Raw genomic sequence first — 16,806 nt, 5'->3', positions numbered from 1 at the left:
GAAGAACAAGAAATTATAAATTACATACAGTAACACTAGGCTAATTTAATGAAGGATTAAGGACATGCCCCATGAACAACATTGCACCACTTTGCTCTTCTCTTATAATGAACATGAAAGGACAATCTGCCACAAAATCGACCAGACGAGGAGGTGTACGAGGACCCAGAGATTGCATTACTATTTTCCCAATAACAGCAGTAGAAGCAGCAGCTTCAGTTCCTTTTTCATCAACTTCAACAAAACACTTGTGAAATTTTTTAGAAACATAAAGATTGCAAGGTCCATAACTATGATGAATGTTTACCATCTCAGTCAGCTCTGCTTTCCATTCATCAAAAGGCAAAACTACTCCTGCTTTCTCTAGAACCCTTTTTGCTTCAATATCAAAACAGATTTTGAACTTCGGAATCTTGCATTCTCTCGTTGGTACCCTACAAACTGGGAGATATTGATCTATAAAGGCGGGATCAGAAATCACTTTTTCTATAAGTTCACCGAGCCCATCGGGTTGCTCAGGTAAAAAGATGTACATAGAAAAATATGGACCGCTTTTTCCGTCAGTTTGGTATGGAAGTCGCAGTACTTTAAAGCTATCATAACAACTTACATATTGATTTCCCAGTGATGACATGAACGGAACATGTACTGGTTGTTTTACGTCAAGGAGATAAAACTTTGACATCTTGGTCAGCGATGGATCAAATTGTTTTATTCGTCCCCAAGATCCTTTGAAATAGAGTGCATTCGCCAATATAAATATGGTAAGTCTATTGACCGCATCATCAGGTAGGAGATTTTGAATTATTCCATTGGTTTCCTTTTCGGCCCATGTGTTCACCTTCTTCGGCACTTCTTGACTCTAACCGCGAGAAACAAAGAAAATAGAACATAAGATAAACATCAAACATGTTAGAATATATATACCGAGATGAATATCGAGGTTGTCAAGTTCAAAATGAAATGTGACAAGAGATTTAACGTGGTTCGGTCAACTCGATCTACGTCCACGGACAAAACCCCGAAGGGTGAAATATTATTGATCACCAATTTTGATGTCACTGAGATGATTACAATTACATTGAGAGTCTCTATTTATAGAGTGAATAAATAATTATTAAGATATTATCTTATTCTAGAGAATATATCTTAATAAATTAGAATATATCCTAATTAACTAAATATAGAAAATGTAGGAAATTAACGAGATATTTTCCTTATCTAGAAAACTACGTAATTACACAAGATATTTTATTCTTGGAAACTTGATCTGATCGTCGTCGATATTCTCCAATACTTGACATCCGTCGATCTTCTGGTAGCTATGTTGAGTCTTGATTCTTGACCATTTCATCTTGAACTTGACAACCTCGATATTCATCTCGGTATATATATTCTAACATCCCCCCGCAAGTTGAACACGGAGAGCATCGAAGTGTTTAACTTGAACACTGATTTATCGACCACAAATCGATTTGAGAACCATATGGTGAAGAAAAAAAAGAACCAATTATCTCATCAAAAACAGATATGATGAATGAACTTGTTGACACGAACTCACAATGTGTGATGAATAACGGTGCCAAAAATGGAATCAAGAAAAAAAAATCCAGCGTATAGCTAATAATCTTAAAACCCGTAATAAATATTGTTCGTTTTTTTTTTTTTAATAATCACCAATCTATAAACAAAAAGAGACCACTATTGAAGATTAGCCAGAACAAAATCGATGAAAATAATATGCAGAAGCAGTTTGAGCGGATCTCCCAGCTCTGATACCATAATAAATTATGAGTATCGAGGGATCATCGATTCAAGAGAAATGAAATGTGACAAGAGATTTAACGTGATTCGGTCAACTCGACCTACGTCCACGGACAAAACCTCGAAGGGTGAAATATTATTGATCACCAGTTTTGATGTCACTGGGATGATTACAATTCCATTGAGAGTCTCTATTTATAGAGTGAATAAATAATTATTAAGATATTATCTTATTCTAGAGAATATATCTTAATAAACTTGAATATATCCTAATTAACTAGAATATAGAAAATGTAGGAAATTAACTAGATATTTTTCTTATCTAGAAAACTACGTAAGTACACAAGATATTTTATTCTTGGAAACTTGATCTGATCGCCGTTGATATTCTCCAATACTTGACATCCGTCGATCTTCTGGTAGCTATGTTGAGTCTTGACCATTTCATTTTGAACTTGACAACCTCGATATTCATCTGATCGCCGTCGATAAAATCCTTTGAAATAGAGTGCATTCGCCAATATAAATCTGGTAAGTCTATTGACTGCATCATCAGGTAGGAGATTTTGAATTATTCCATTGGTTTCCTTTTCGGCCCATGTGTTCACCTTCTTCAACACTTCTTGGCTCTAACCGCGAGAAACAAAGAAAATAGAACATAAGACAAAATCACATATTACAAAACAAAGAACTAGTAGAGTCTAAAGATTTGCATACCTTGTTTACGAAATCCACAGTTACATCTTCCGCTTTGTAAACTGCACGAGCAACTTGTTGGAATGAAGGTTTTATAGGACACGATTTCTCAGCCCAAACACCGCCAACGAAAGACATTTTAGGTCCGGTTAGTGTTTGTGTTTGTTTATTACGTAACATGTCAATGAGTTCAACATGGATAGAACTTAGACTGTTTGGGTGTTCACAATTGAGGAAGTCTAATAACTGATCTAATGTTTCACCAGTTGCGGCAGAAGCTAGTAAACCTAGAGCACTGTACGAAGTGCTTGTTCTTCGACTCGTTTAACCATACATCTTTGACGATTTTCAGGGAAGGATGCACGTTCTTTGAAAGAGTATTCTGATACATGCCTCTATGATTAAAACAAACAAATTCTGACGCTGATAGGAAGAAGAGCAAGTAACCCGAGATTACCAGAAATTGCAAAACTAAACGTACTTGTGGAGAGAAACCTAATGCTTATTATAACAAGCGCGTGGAACTAATAAAGGGAGGAGGAAGGAAGAATAGGAAACAATTTGGACAGACCGGGCTTGGTACTGGTCCAAAGTAGTACTCTGTAGATAGGCCGGCCTGTCGAACCAATTAAAATTGCGGGGTATTTTAGTCATGTCGTCGGGATCGCAATTAGGGGCTTATCAATAAATTTGCACAGAGATAGAAAACATTGCCAGCACTTTTCGTCTTTTCCCATCTCTTCTTCTTCTTCTTCAACTGTGAGGGAGAATTATTAGGGTTTTTGAAATTGTTTTGATCAATTTCAAGCTAATTGATACGTAATTTCGATCAATTGGATCTTGTTACTTGATTAAATGTATCAATGGAGGAAATTTGAGTTCTTCGAAGAGAAAAACCCAGGAAAATGCTCAGTTCCTGAAGAAGTTAAGGGAAAGATTAATTGTTGTTCAAGTGGTAGAGGGAAGATCGTTGTTGGATGTGATGATGGTATGGTCAATTTAATTGATCGTGGATTTAAGTTTAATCATGGATTTCAAGCTCATGCTACTTCTGTTCTCTTCCTTCAACAACTCAAGGTAGGATCACACGGGATTTAATTTGTTTCTTCCTTTAGTTTTTTTTCTTAAGTTTTCCTGTTTAATTTGATGAGGATTTAGTTGATTTCACTGTATGTGTTTCTGATTATTGGCAAAAAAAAAATTGACCTAATAATTGCAGATTTGATCTCAATTTGATAGTTGGTCTACCTTAATATAATTATGGTCCAATGTATATCAGGATTCAGAAACAGTGCCTCCATGGATAATGATATTTCGAAAACCATGTATGTTGTCAATGGATTCTGAGCCTAGCAAGTAGACTTTCTACTCACAAGATACTCCTCCACGCTATAAACTTAGATTCTTTACACATTAGGTGGAGATATTGAAACGATGTGTGTTGCCAATTACTTAGTCTAATCAGCATGGATGATGAATTAAATCTGGAATTCTTAGAATTAGTGGTGTTTAACACAATTGGGTCATTCATGTTTTTTATCTTTTTTATTTGTTCGGCAACCTATATAGATTGAACATAAATTTAGAGGCGGTTCTTACTTTTGTTTATGGAGGTTTATAAGGTTTTAGACAACTGTTATGAAGGACAAGTTTTTGTAACTGACATGCTACTATGTCAAAGCTATATTTGCAGACCATGTTGTCTTTGGTGGAAATTTTGTGTACTGTTATTAGATGTCGCTGATCAACTGTATCAGTACACTTGATATGGATTGGACCAATCTGGTTACTGTCATCTCTTATCAGTTGTCATTCAGCATCACTATTTTGTAACTAATCTCTCAAAATTAGTCTGGAAATTTTGTTCTCTAAGTCGTAGTTGAAGGGACTCCCATTGTTAGATTACTTTTTCAACATTTGAATACTTTGCCTCACTTGCCGCATAACATGGAACTAAGCGAGACTGCTACTGTTTTCCTATATCCTATTCTGAACATCTCCTTAATGAAAGTTCTTTTCTCTTGAACAATCAGCAACGAAATTTCCTGATTACAATTGGAGAAGATGAGCAAACATCCCCACAACTATCACCGATCTGCTTGAAAGTGTTTGACCTCGATAAGACACAGCCAGAGGGTTCAAGCACCACTGCTCCTGATTGCGTCCAAATATTGCGGATATTTACCAATCAATTTCCCGAAGCAAAGGTACTGCAACTGTATACAATATTTGCAACTTTTTTTCCTTTTCTTGTCTTTCCTTTGCTTATAACATCCTTGTACTTGGTGCACTTTGCATGTCAATAGATTATTTTGCCTACTCTATCCGTAATATTGTTAACATCTTGATGCACTGCAGATTACATCATTTTTAGTTCTCGAGGAAGCCCCGCCAATATTACTCATCTCTATAGGTTTAGACAATGGTTGCATTTACTGCATTAAGGGGGACATTGCACGTGAGCGTATCTCCCGTTTCCAGCTAGAGACTGTTACAGACAAGACCGATGCTTCTATTACAGGGTTAGGGTTCCGAGTTGATGGCCAAGCTCTTCAACTATTTGCTGTGACTCCAACTTCAGTAAGCCTGTTCAATTTGCAAGATAAACCTCCGAGACGACATACCCTTGATCAGATTGGATGTAATGCTAATTGTGTTGCTATGAGTGATCGTTTGGTATGTAATTCCTGTTGCACTCCATACCTAAACTCTCTTTTTTAACTAAAATTCTGGAGAATTGCGTATTTGATTTCTCCATGTTTTTTAAGTTCTACTGTGTTTCTTTTTTAAACTGATCAGGAGCTGATAGTTGGGCGTCCAGAGGCTGTGTACTTCTATGAAGTTGATGGGCGTGGTCCTTGTTCGGCCTTTGAGGGAGAAAAGAAATTTGTTGGGTGGTTTCGTGGGTATTTATTGTGTGTTATTGCGGATCAGAGAAACGGAAAGAATACATTCAACATTTATGATCTGAAGAACAGGTTGATTGCCCACAGTACTGTGATCAGTGAGGTTTCACACTTAATTTGTGAATGGGGTAACATTATTCTCATAATGAGTGATAGAACAGTTATTTCTGTTGGAGAAAAGGACATGGAAAGCAAATTGGATATGCTTTTCAAAAAGAATCTGTATACTGTTGCTATAAATCTTGTTCAAAGTCAGCAAGCTGATGCAGCAGCAACCGCAGAAGTACTAAGGAAATACGGGGATCATTTATACGGAAAACAAGATTATGATGAAGCTATGTCTCAGTATATATACACCATAGGTTACCTTGAACCTTCTTATGTCATACAGAAGTTTTTAGATGCTCAACGCATCTATAACCTTACGAATTACTTGGAGAAACTTCATGAGAAAGGTTTGGGCTCTAAAGACCACACTACTCTTCTTCTCAATTGTTATACTAAGTTGAAGGATGTTGAAAAGCTAAATGTATTCATAAAAGGCGAGGATGGCATTGGAGAGCATAAATTTGATGTAGAAACTGCAATAAGAGTCTGTCGTGCAGCAGGATACCATGAGCATGCAATGTATGTTGCTAAGAAGGCTGGGAAACATGAGTGGTACTTAAAAATATTGCTTGAAGACCTCGATGAATATCAAGAAGCATTGCAGTATATTTCAAGCCTTGAACCAAGTCAAGCTGGGATCACCATGAAAGAGTATGGTAAGGTTCTCGTAGAGCACAAGCCGGTTGAAACAGTTGAGATACTTATGAAACTTTGTACTGAAGAAGAAGAATCTACTGGTGGAGGCACCTTAGATGGCACATTCTTATCCATGTTGCCTTCTCCAGTTGATTTTCTGAACATGTTTGTTCATCACCCTAAGTCCCTTATGGATTTTCTTGAGAGATACATCAGCAAGGTGAGGGAATCACCTGCACAAGTTGAAATTCATAATACACTTTTGGAATTATATCTTTCTAGTGACTTGAACTTCCCGTCAATGGCACAAGAAATCATTGGGGAAGGACTCAATCTTGGTAGAAGCTCAACTGTAGGAGGGAGTCTTACCGAGTCAGAGTCAAAGGAGAAACTTGCTGCAGACAACAAAGATAAAGATAAAGAAAAGGATCGCTTGGAACGACTGAAAAGGGGACTTTCCCTGCTTAAAAATGGCTGGCCTTCCGATTTAGTGCATCCGTTGTACGATGTGGACCTGGCAATTATTCTTTGTGAGATGAATGCATTCAAGGAAGGCTTGTTGTTTCTGTATGAGAAGATGAAGCTCTATAAAGAAGTTATTACTTGCTATATGCAGGCCCATGATCACGAGGGGTTGATAGCATGTTGTAAGAAGCTGGGAGATTCAAACTGTGGAGGAGACCCTTCTCTTTGGGGAGATTTGCTAAAGTACTTTGGCGAGCTTGGGGAAGATTGCTCCAAAGAAGTAAAGGAAGTACTGACTTATATTGAGAGGGATGATATTTTACCTCCAATTATTGTTCTTCAGACACTTGCTAAGAATCCATGCCTCACTCTTTCAGTGGTAAAGGATTATATTTCTCGAAAACTTGAAAAAGAATCAAAGTTGATTGAAGAGGATCATCGAGCTGTTGAGAAATACCAGGTCAGTCTTTGAAATTATGTGCAAATTTCCTATTTTTATTCTTATCGTGCAAGTGGATACTAAGAAAATGACAAGTTTAACCCAATACATAGGCTTACGTAGTAGCGAATTACTCTTCAAGTGTTCTGGATTACGTAGTAGGAAAAACTAGAGTTTTTTTTAATAAAAAATTAAAAATTGGAGCGTTGGTGGAGTGAGTAACATTCTGATATTTAATGTACGGAGCGTTGGTCGAGTGACTAAACTCCCTCACTTCTAGGACAGATGAGTTCTTTGTTCTTTCAGATCTATAGAATGGTATCGCTGACTAAAAAAGGGGGACTTGTTCGCTCAAGTGGAAAGGAGGCCCAACTTATTCTAGGGCAATTAGTGAGAGTGATACATATGCACGTTAACTCTTTCGTTATTGGAATAAAATTTATGCTCCTGTTTAGCAAATTTGAATTCTATTATTTTTCTTGTTGCACAACTGGCTGTCTATCTTATTTGGGTCTAGATTGCTATTTAAGCAAGTCCCTCATAATTATGGAGTGGCCTTCAGAAGTGCATAATTGAACATCTTTTTGGATATAAATATGAGGGCTGACTAAGTCACCGAAACGTGCGATTATAATGTTCTCTCTGATTACGGAAGTTAGTAGATTTTGACTATTTCCAGTCTAATAAAACATATATTCTCCTTCCTAAGAAGAACAATTTGATTACCCCGATAAGTGAAAAGAACATCGTAATGCATTGCAGCCTTTTGCAGTTTAGACGTTATAGATATCTGTAATACACGTAGAAGACCAGACTGAAACCTGTTTTCGTTTTCTCTTCTCTTGCATATGTGAAAGTGGTACTTGTGATACTAACCATAACCATATCTTGATACCCATTGTGCAGGAAACCACCTTAAACATGAGGGAAGAAATTCATGATCTTCGGACCAATGCAAGAATTTTCCAGCTTAGTAAGTGTACTGAATGCACTTTCACTCTTGATCTCCCTGCCGTCCATTTTATGTGCATGCACTCATTTCACCAGCTGTGCCTTGGTGACAATGAGAAAGAATGTCCTCAGTGTGCTCCCGAGTACAGATCTGTCATGGAGATGAAGAAAAGTTTAGAGCACAATTCCAAAGACCATGACCGCTTCTTCCAGCAAGTAAAGAATTCGAAAGACGGCTTTTCTGTGATTGCAGAGTATTTTGGGAAGGGTATGGTTAGCAAAACAAGCCTAACAGAAGCTCAGAAGACAGCAAATCTTCCCTCCAGAAATGGTTTCTAAAAAGTGTTTTTGAAAAATTAGCTCCATATGTCAATCACTGCCAAATAGTGTTGTTGTCTTCGTTGAATCTTGTACAGAAGCTGCATAGATTAAGTGCCATGTTGAGAAGGTTAGACTTAACCCATAAAGATAAAAGAGACTCGGAAACAAACAAAAGTTTTGCTTGCTGAGAATATCCTCTCTAGAAAGAGGCAGGCTCCTACAATATAGTGTTTGTGAAATCCATCATCTTGGCCGCGCACAGTTCATATCTTCTTTTGTATGTGATATGTAATGATCTGTTTTTACATCTTAGATTCAATCTTTTTTACCTGACATGATTTTTTATTTTATTTTTTATGATGTGAGGTTTGTAATGATTTGTATCAATGAGTTTGGTTGTTCTCTTGTTCTCTTTTAATCTACAAATGAAATTGGTTGCGAAACACATGCTAGGGTCTGACTTGAGTACTGTTGATTTTGCACCCCCATTTGAAAGCTCTTATTCAGCCATATGCTAAGGTGTTGCAGGAAGGAATAGAATCGACTTTGAATAGATGTTCACTACAAAAATCTAGCATCTCAAACACCAGTTTATAAGAAATAACCAAACAAATTCATTAGAAAAACAAAACAAAACAGTTTTTGCTGTAGAGTAATTCATTTCAGTCTCCACCACCACAACCACCCCCACCCCAACCCCCACCGCCATCAATACCATAACTACCTGCTGCAGTATCTGCTTTTTCTTTCTTTTTTTGATGCAAAGCAATTGCTGTATCCAGATAAGTGGCCCTAGCAGGATTAGCAACGTTTTGGCCGGCTGTGCCACCAGATTTTGTAGCTTTCTCAGCAGTGCTTAAGAATGCTCTATATATAATAGCTAACAACAATATCCCCACAAATGAGCAAGAAAGAACAATCACAATGATCACTCCTGTGTCCATATATTTGGATACAAGTTCTCTCTTAGTTTGCTGAGGATCTTCTTGAAGTCGCGATTAAGAAGATGAGATGAGACTAAGCTATTTAGGAACGTACATGGATACGAAAAGATGAGAGTCATGGCACATATATATCCATAAATGAAGCGAATGAAGCATATTCTGATCTCTTTCGAATCAAACCAAACAAGCAGATACAAAAACAAACTAACGAATTTGAGGACATAATCAAAACATGACCAAGTAGATCGAGACGAGGTCTTTGAAGAAAGGGACCTGCTATAGAAATAAGAAACAACCTGACTATATTGATGTCAATGACAAGAAAAAAAATAGGAAACGTTAAAGAAGATTATAGAACAATGTTTTAACGAGTGTTTTTATTTTATGCCATTGTCTGGTTGTATTTAGATTCATCAGCACTCGTGGTTATTGACTTATTGTAGATAAAGGTTTGGGCAAGGGCAATACAAAGAGTTCATGGCTCAATGGTTTGGTAGTAAGTAACGACTAACGAGTATGAATTTCCTAGTGGGTTAAATGACATTGACAATTATAGGCCCAGTTAATTTAGACGGTAAACGGGTTTTTGGGCACCACCCCCTTTTCGTGGGGACCACTATTTTAATTTTGGGTGGTTATTAAGAAGTAAATCTAAGTCACCCCTTATTTAAGTATTTACGTTAATAGCAAACTCACACTTCTTAATTAAACTAGTTGATATAATGATTAAGTAGTGATTAATGATTTATTAATAAGAGAGTTTTGTTATAAGAAGTATTGTTGAGAGGGAGAAGAAGAACATGGTTGAAACCAAAAAAAATTATTTTGAGATGGGTACACATGAGAGGAGTGATTCTAGTGATGATAGCTCCTCCTCCGAATCCGAACCAACTTCATCTCCTACAGAGTATTTGTTAACCTTCATAACGATCCACATGTGAGTCATTTGTTAAATGATGAATGCATTCTTCCCAAACTCAATCTCACGATCCAAATGATGGATTTTACAAGCCATAACCATAGGATGAAGTTATGGGTACTCAGGTATCGAACCAAATCAGTTAATGTACCTTGAATTGGCCAAAATAATTGGCTAAGATGAAAATTTAAAGACAACTTTCGGCTAGGTCAAAGTAGTTCGGTTACCAGCTCTGAAGAACAAATAGTCGAACTCTTCTGTAAGTGTAATTCGGTTTTTGATTCAGCAAATGCATGTAGCCGAACTACTTTCTAATTGAGGTTTTTAGCAGTTCAGAAATATGTTTCCAGAACACGCGGCCGAACTATTATGGTAGAGTATATAGATAGAAGTTTATTTAGTCGAGTGTATCACTCTGGTTGCCAAACTTTGAGGTAGAAAATCATAATAAGTCCAAAGTTAGGCTACCTTTTCATTGCCGATGTTTCAGAAATATAAGTTCTGCCATGTTCGCAAATCTTTTTATCATGAGACTGCCGAATTTTCTTCGACTTTGTTGATAAATTTCTTTACATTGCCGAACTTTTGTGTATTATTTGTTTGTGGTTGGTATTGGTGTTGTGTTGTTTCTCGTAGATTCAATATGACCTAATGGATGATCAACCTTCACCAGTTATCAATTTGTACGAAGATACATCACATCGCTACTTGAATGACTTGGAATTCAAAGATCCTCTTGAGGCAAAGAGTTGGGATAGAAAACATACACGTACAACAAGACATGTACGTATTGGTTTTGAATGGTAAAGAAAGCCAAACTCGTTTTGAAATGGTTTATGAGAGAAGCGGTGATCCCGTAGCTAGTCACAAGAAGAAGGGTTATGTTTATAAAGGAAAGACCGGGAGGAAGAACAAAACTTTCTCAAAGAAAACTAATATTGCCCGTTCAAGCTGGTATTTGATAACAACAAAAAATTGAAAGGATGGGTTCTTTACGAGGTTGCGGAAGGTCGTCATAACCACCCTCCTCCGGAACATGTTGAAGGACATTTCATGGCCGCAAAGCTAATTAACTCCTCAAGAAATGGACATGATATAGATAACATGATAAAAATGGGTATTTCACCGCTTCAAATGCTCCTCGTACTAAAGGAGGATAACAAGGATAATCAACCATCTTTGTCCACCATTTACAATGTAACTGAGACAATTAGAAAGAAGGAATAGAGAGATAGACAATTGATGTAATAATTGTTTCTTTTGGCGGAAGAGAAAGAATACGTGGTTCAAAAAGATATAGTCCTGCATGGAGAGATAACACAATTTTTCATTTCACATCCGACGAGTGTTCAAGTGGCTCAATGCTTTCATGAAGTTCTTATAATGGATTTCACTTACAAGACTAACAAGTATGAGATGTCATTGTTGAATATGTCGGGCGTACTACGACGAAGTCACCGTTTACCGTGGCGTTTTATTTTTTAAGGGACGAGCAAGAACCTAGTTACGTTAGGGCACTACAACAAGTTAAGGTAATCTTCCGAGGTGATGATATTCCCGAGGTCATATATAGTGACCGAAAATGAAGTCACATTGATGAATGCAATAAAGGAAGTGTTCCCATTAGCACATAATATGCTTTGCACGTTCCATATATGGTGTAATTTGATAAATAGGTGCAAGCCTCAAATTTTTCCACCCAAGAGAAAACCATATAATGAGATTAATTAAGAGAGTTCGGTTGCAAAAAAAAAATTCCTTTTAAATGAAGTGTTCTTAAATTCAGAGAGTTCGGTTACAAAATCTAGGGTTTTCAAAAAAATTCTTAACCGAACTCTCTTCCGTAACTACTGTTGATACATGAAAAATAATTCCCCTTAACCGGGCTAGGGCATCTCAAAGAAGGGAAAGGCCATGCATGGAACATGGGGACTAAGGCCCAAGTCCACCAACGAAGTATCCATGAGATAGAAAGGACAATGAAGGAATTAACAAGGAAGAAGGAGGTCATATTAGAAAAGGGATGGCATTAGTGGTAATTAAGGAGGTTTATGACACATGGAAAAATGTCATAAAAAGAAGGGGATTTTGGAAAGTCTATATAAGAAAGGACAAGGTACAATGGAAATGGGACTCTCTCTCATACTATTCTAAGCAAAGTGAGCTCATCTTGGTATACTAGGACGGGTAGAACCCAACGAGAATTCCGGTATTAACAACTACCGTTTTCAACGTATTTTGATGGTTTATAATCAATTTTTTCAACAAAAAACGAATTAAAAGGAACGGGTATGACGGAAATTACCCGCGAATTTGCATATTACTTGAATCATACTTCTTTTTTCCTTTTGGATGCTCGATTTGGACTTGACCTTGTGGTTGAATTTTATCAACTTCAAATTGATTTCGTCGATTTCGCTAGATTTGCGAGCCCCAGATTCTCTCATGAAATTCTTGGAGTATTCTTACTACGCATTGTTTATAACTGGTTGATTAATTGACGATGGAAAATTTACGAATCGACGATTAATGGACGATGACGGCGAAGAGAAGAAAAAGAAAAGAAAATTTTTGAAATCCATTCCTTAGGCCAAGAATTATGGTGCATGTTTTTTTTCGTTATAGCTTAATTGAAGTGAAATCCAAAAATTATGGCCCTTCCTTTGGCTTTAATGTGGATTCGGCTTCGCTTCGCTAAAGAGTTACACAGATCTGGTCCACCCTAAATATTATTCTTGGGAAACTCAGTTTGGATGACTTTTTGGACGGATATTGAGTTTTGGTATTCAAATTTTTAGTATTAACTTATTTTTACTCCTAATTTTTCACTTTTAATCATTTTATTTTTCTTAAGTTCCTTTTCCCATAATAACTCTCCATTTTTTTCTCTTAAATTTTCTTTACTCGTAAATAATGCTTATATTAGTTCAATAAAATAAAATTTGAAAAATAGAAAAGAAAGAGAACTCAGTTTTCATTTGTACTATTTGCAGATGCTGTGTAGTTAACCTAAACGATGCCCCTCCTCCATAATGAGGTACATCTTCATTTTCATTTCGCTTAGCTACGTTAAGCTAAAGCCAAGGGAAATGACCTTTCCATAGTGCTTGGCTTTAGGTTAAGTCGAAAATCCAAAATTTGACTTATCCTAGGTTCACCATGCCACATTGTTTTCTCCTATAAATTCGATTTAGTCAACCTAAATTCATCAACTAACAAATGTGGGGCTCGAAAAAAAATTGCTCAAAAATTCTCAAGGGTCTAATCAACACTTTACCCTGTCGGTGAAGAATTGTTGTTAACTACTAGTCTCATACTTTCTTCGAAATTTAGTTAACAAACATAAAATTTGGCACACAGTAAAACTACTGTTGCCATCCAAGTTGCATATCTCCTTATAAAAACCAACATATGGATGGGGAACTTGCATCACAAATTAAACCAACGAGATCAGTGACTACACTATAATATACTGCAATTATTAGGAAAATGAGGTACGAGTTTATAAACGAGTTTGATGCACATGCATCAGCAGACGATGTTTGGGGAGGAATCTATGGCTCCATTGATTACCCTAAGCTAGTGGTTCAATTACTTCCAACTGTCCTCGAAAAGAAGGAAATCTTGGAAGGCGATGGTCATAATGTTGGTACTGTTCTGCATGTTGTGTACCTTCCAGGTAAGTACATGAGCTTAGAGAGTTTATTGTTCAAAATTTTAATGTCGCAAGTTTTAATATTTGCAAGGATTGAGTCACTAAGAAGTACTAAACCACTGTATATATCTGACCAGGATTTGTTCCGCGGACGTACAACGAGAAGATTGTAACGATGGATCACAAAAAACGTTACAAGGAAGTACAAATGGTTGAAGGAGGATACTTGGATATGGGATTTACATATGTCATGGTAATTCATGAAGTACTAGCAAAAGAATGTAATTCTTGTATCATTAGATCAATTGTTAAGTGTGAAGTCAAGGATGAATTCGCTGCAAATGTACCTAATATTCGCAACACCTTTGATGGATATGTCGCCTTAGCCCGAGCCGTTCCGAAATATATTGCGAAGCAGCACGCAACATCAGCAGCTAATTAACTTGCTGCCGCAGTTAATAAATGGATTTTCGATGGTCTTAATAATATGGAACTGGATAAAGTACCTAGGACTGAGATTACTGTTTCCTTCCTAGGTTATTCCTCTTGTGATCTTCTTTTCTCTCTTTCTATGTTTTTGTGCTTTATCTTTTCGTGGATATTTGCTCATTGATTTCTTTTCTTTAAAAGAAAATCATATTGAATATCATGAAAATAAATAAAATTCATGAAAAGTTAATATTTAATAATAAGATGGTTAAATCATGAAAATACTTTGCAATAAATGCAAAAAGAAAAGAAGGGCTAACATAGACAAGAACAGAACTCGGAAACATACAGGATTAATGGAAGTTGATGTTTTTGTTTTCCTTTTGGATCGCTAAAGTATTTAGTACGATGAGTTTAGAACTCATATCATTGTTATCATCACTAGAGTGGTACTCCTTTCCTCCTATTGTATATGTCTAAATAGGATTTTGCACAAAGATTAAAAATGCATAGAAAGTAAAAAAATTTCCGTAATTATCCTAGGCTAATATTTAAGGTACCTAGTTTCTAGATGTCTAGTTTTTTGTTCTTTACTTCAACAATTCATAAAAAAAAATTCATGCCAAAAGAAAACTCAAAATAACTATAAACTTGAATTCATGAGAATAATAGATATATACAAAAGAGTATTTAAGATTGTGTCTAGAAAATAGAATTACATGATTCTCTATATTAGTACGTGATTCCAACATAGGGATAAATTATGACAAAAAGTGAAAAAAATATGAAATCTAACAAGTAATTTAGGGCATTGATGATTGTTAGGGGAAAGCTACTTTTACTAGAGGGAAAGCTGACTTTAGTCTACGTTGTTTGACTTTGGTTGGATTTGAAAATAAGTTTACTCGTCTGGATGAAATAAATTGGATTTGAACTTTCTCTCAAGCTCTTGATTTCAGGGACGATGTCCTGATCATCTTACACTATTACGACAAGAACCACTGCCATCACGTGCAAAAGTTTCAAATTAAAGTTAGTCACATCATCATCACCTACTTGGATTATAGTAGCTCCACTTGGATTACAGATAATGCTACCAGGCACTTTCAAGTCTATGAAATTCAAATTACTATCAACTACCTCCAATGGAAAAGACAAGGTAAAATGTTTAACAACTTAGTCAGCAATATAAACCTTTGTTTGTGCAGGAATCCGAGTCAGATCCCATTATCCATCAACACCAAAAACATTCACCACAAGTCAAAATACAGACACAAGTGCATAAAGGAGAAACAACAAGCCAACCAGGAAAAATTTAATCACTGCAATTGTTATACCCCACCTATTGACCAATACCCATCTAAACCATATAGAATTAGCATGAGAACAACCCACAAAATAACCAGACACTTACAAAACATCTGGCTTGATGACAAGGTGAAGAATCTTTTTCAAATTAAAGCCTGGTTTGATTCTCTCCATCATTATTGCTGGCTATGTCTCACCAAAAAACACAGTGGTCAATATATTTACTGGAGTATCCTCTTATATTTTCTCATCTTCTCTCCACAAATGGCATCCTCTTCAAACTCCTCCACTCCATCCATAGAAAACCTTGTTGCTCAGATGAGCAAATCCCTCAATATGCCTGAAGAAGATTTCTATCCCAAAGTTTTCTTAAACCCAGAGAATGTCAGAACAAAACAATCACTAGACTGGAAATGGTGTTTCATTGGAAAGCTTTGCAGCAATATCTGTTTTGAAACACCCAGAGTTAGCAACTTCATCAACAACAACTGGGAATTCAATGGCAGAGTTGAACTAGATATTTGGAACAGGAGAAGGAACTACTATATTCTCAGACTCACTCATGAAGAAGACTACTCAACTCTTAGGAATGGAGGAACTAGAGGAGTGTTTGATAAGCTTATGGTGTTGGTGTTGGTTGGAGTTCTAGAGGGAGGTCCAGAATTAATTCATGAAGAACAATTCACAGAGGTTATGATATGGCTCCTCATCCAAAAAATTCAAACCCATATTATACCAGATATCCACAACATTCTGCAATCTGTTGGAGTCTACCAAACTGCTAAGAGACCCTATGGGAGAGACAGATTTGAGAAAAACTTAGAAGTTAAGATCACCATTGATGTTACTAGGCCTTTAAAGTTTGGAATTGAGTCATATGAAACACCAACTGTCTCTCATTGGCTAGAATTTGCTCATGCTCTAAATGGTATTAGATTCTGCAAAGTCTGTAGAACTCTAGATCACGCTTCCCCTCCTTGTCCCATACTACCTACACCCTCAAAATTTCACTACAATAACCTGCCAACACCACAACCACTACCACCACCCCAAACTGCACATCAAAAAGTTGTTCAAGAAGGGATAAATGTCATCCATAGAGGCTACAATGATGTTGATGTTGCAGCAACTTTTGAAATCAAAGTTAGAAATGCTAAGCAGAAAGAGCTAGAGAAGGCTATTGCAAAGTTTTCTCTCTCATCCTCCAAACATCTCACTTTTGGAGCTTCCTCTAGAGTTGATCCTGACTCACCCCACCCTGATGT

At 36.6% G+C, this 16,806-nt stretch overlaps 3 protein-coding genes across 3 annotated transcripts; 2 read left to right on the top strand and 1 right to left on the bottom strand.

Annotated features, from left to right (window-relative positions):
- Positions 1-40: 40 nt before the first annotated feature.
- LOC113329850 (serpin-Z1B-like) lies at positions 41-2,598 on the bottom strand. The gene is made up of 3 exons (XM_026576674.1): positions 2,482-2,598; positions 2,163-2,393; positions 41-862 (listed from the first exon to the last, which is right to left on the bottom strand). The coding sequence occupies exons 1-3, from the start codon at positions 2,596-2,598 to the stop codon at positions 41-43; spliced, it is 1,170 nt and encodes a 389-aa protein (XP_026432459.1).
- A 570-nt stretch (positions 2,599-3,168) lies between these two features.
- Positions 3,169-8,731, top strand: LOC113329541 (vacuolar protein-sorting-associated protein 11 homolog). The gene is made up of 5 exons (XM_026576400.1): positions 3,169-3,537; positions 4,494-4,667; positions 4,819-5,136; positions 5,260-7,035; positions 7,921-8,731. Exons 1-5 carry the CDS (start codon positions 3,316-3,318, stop codon positions 8,302-8,304), a joined length of 2,874 nt encoding a protein of 957 aa, XP_026432185.1. The 5' UTR covers positions 3,169-3,315; the 3' UTR covers positions 8,305-8,731.
- A 4,835-nt stretch (positions 8,732-13,566) lies between these two features.
- Positions 13,567-14,493, top strand: LOC113329540 (S-norcoclaurine synthase 2-like). The gene is made up of 2 exons (XM_026576399.1): positions 13,567-13,828; positions 13,942-14,493. Exons 1-2 carry the CDS (start codon positions 13,639-13,641, stop codon positions 14,244-14,246), a joined length of 495 nt encoding a protein of 164 aa, XP_026432184.1. The 5' UTR covers positions 13,567-13,638; the 3' UTR covers positions 14,247-14,493.
- Positions 14,494-16,806: the final 2,313 nt, after the last annotated feature.

The sequence above is a fragment of the Papaver somniferum genome, unplaced genomic scaffold (genome assembly GCF_003573695.1).
Source record: "Papaver somniferum cultivar HN1 unplaced genomic scaffold, ASM357369v1 unplaced-scaffold_117, whole genome shotgun sequence".
Lineage (NCBI taxonomy): Eukaryota > Viridiplantae > Streptophyta > Magnoliopsida > Ranunculales > Papaveraceae > Papaver > Papaver somniferum.
Note: the sequence above shows the minus strand (reverse complement) of the source record. Positions and strands in the feature narration are given on the sequence as shown.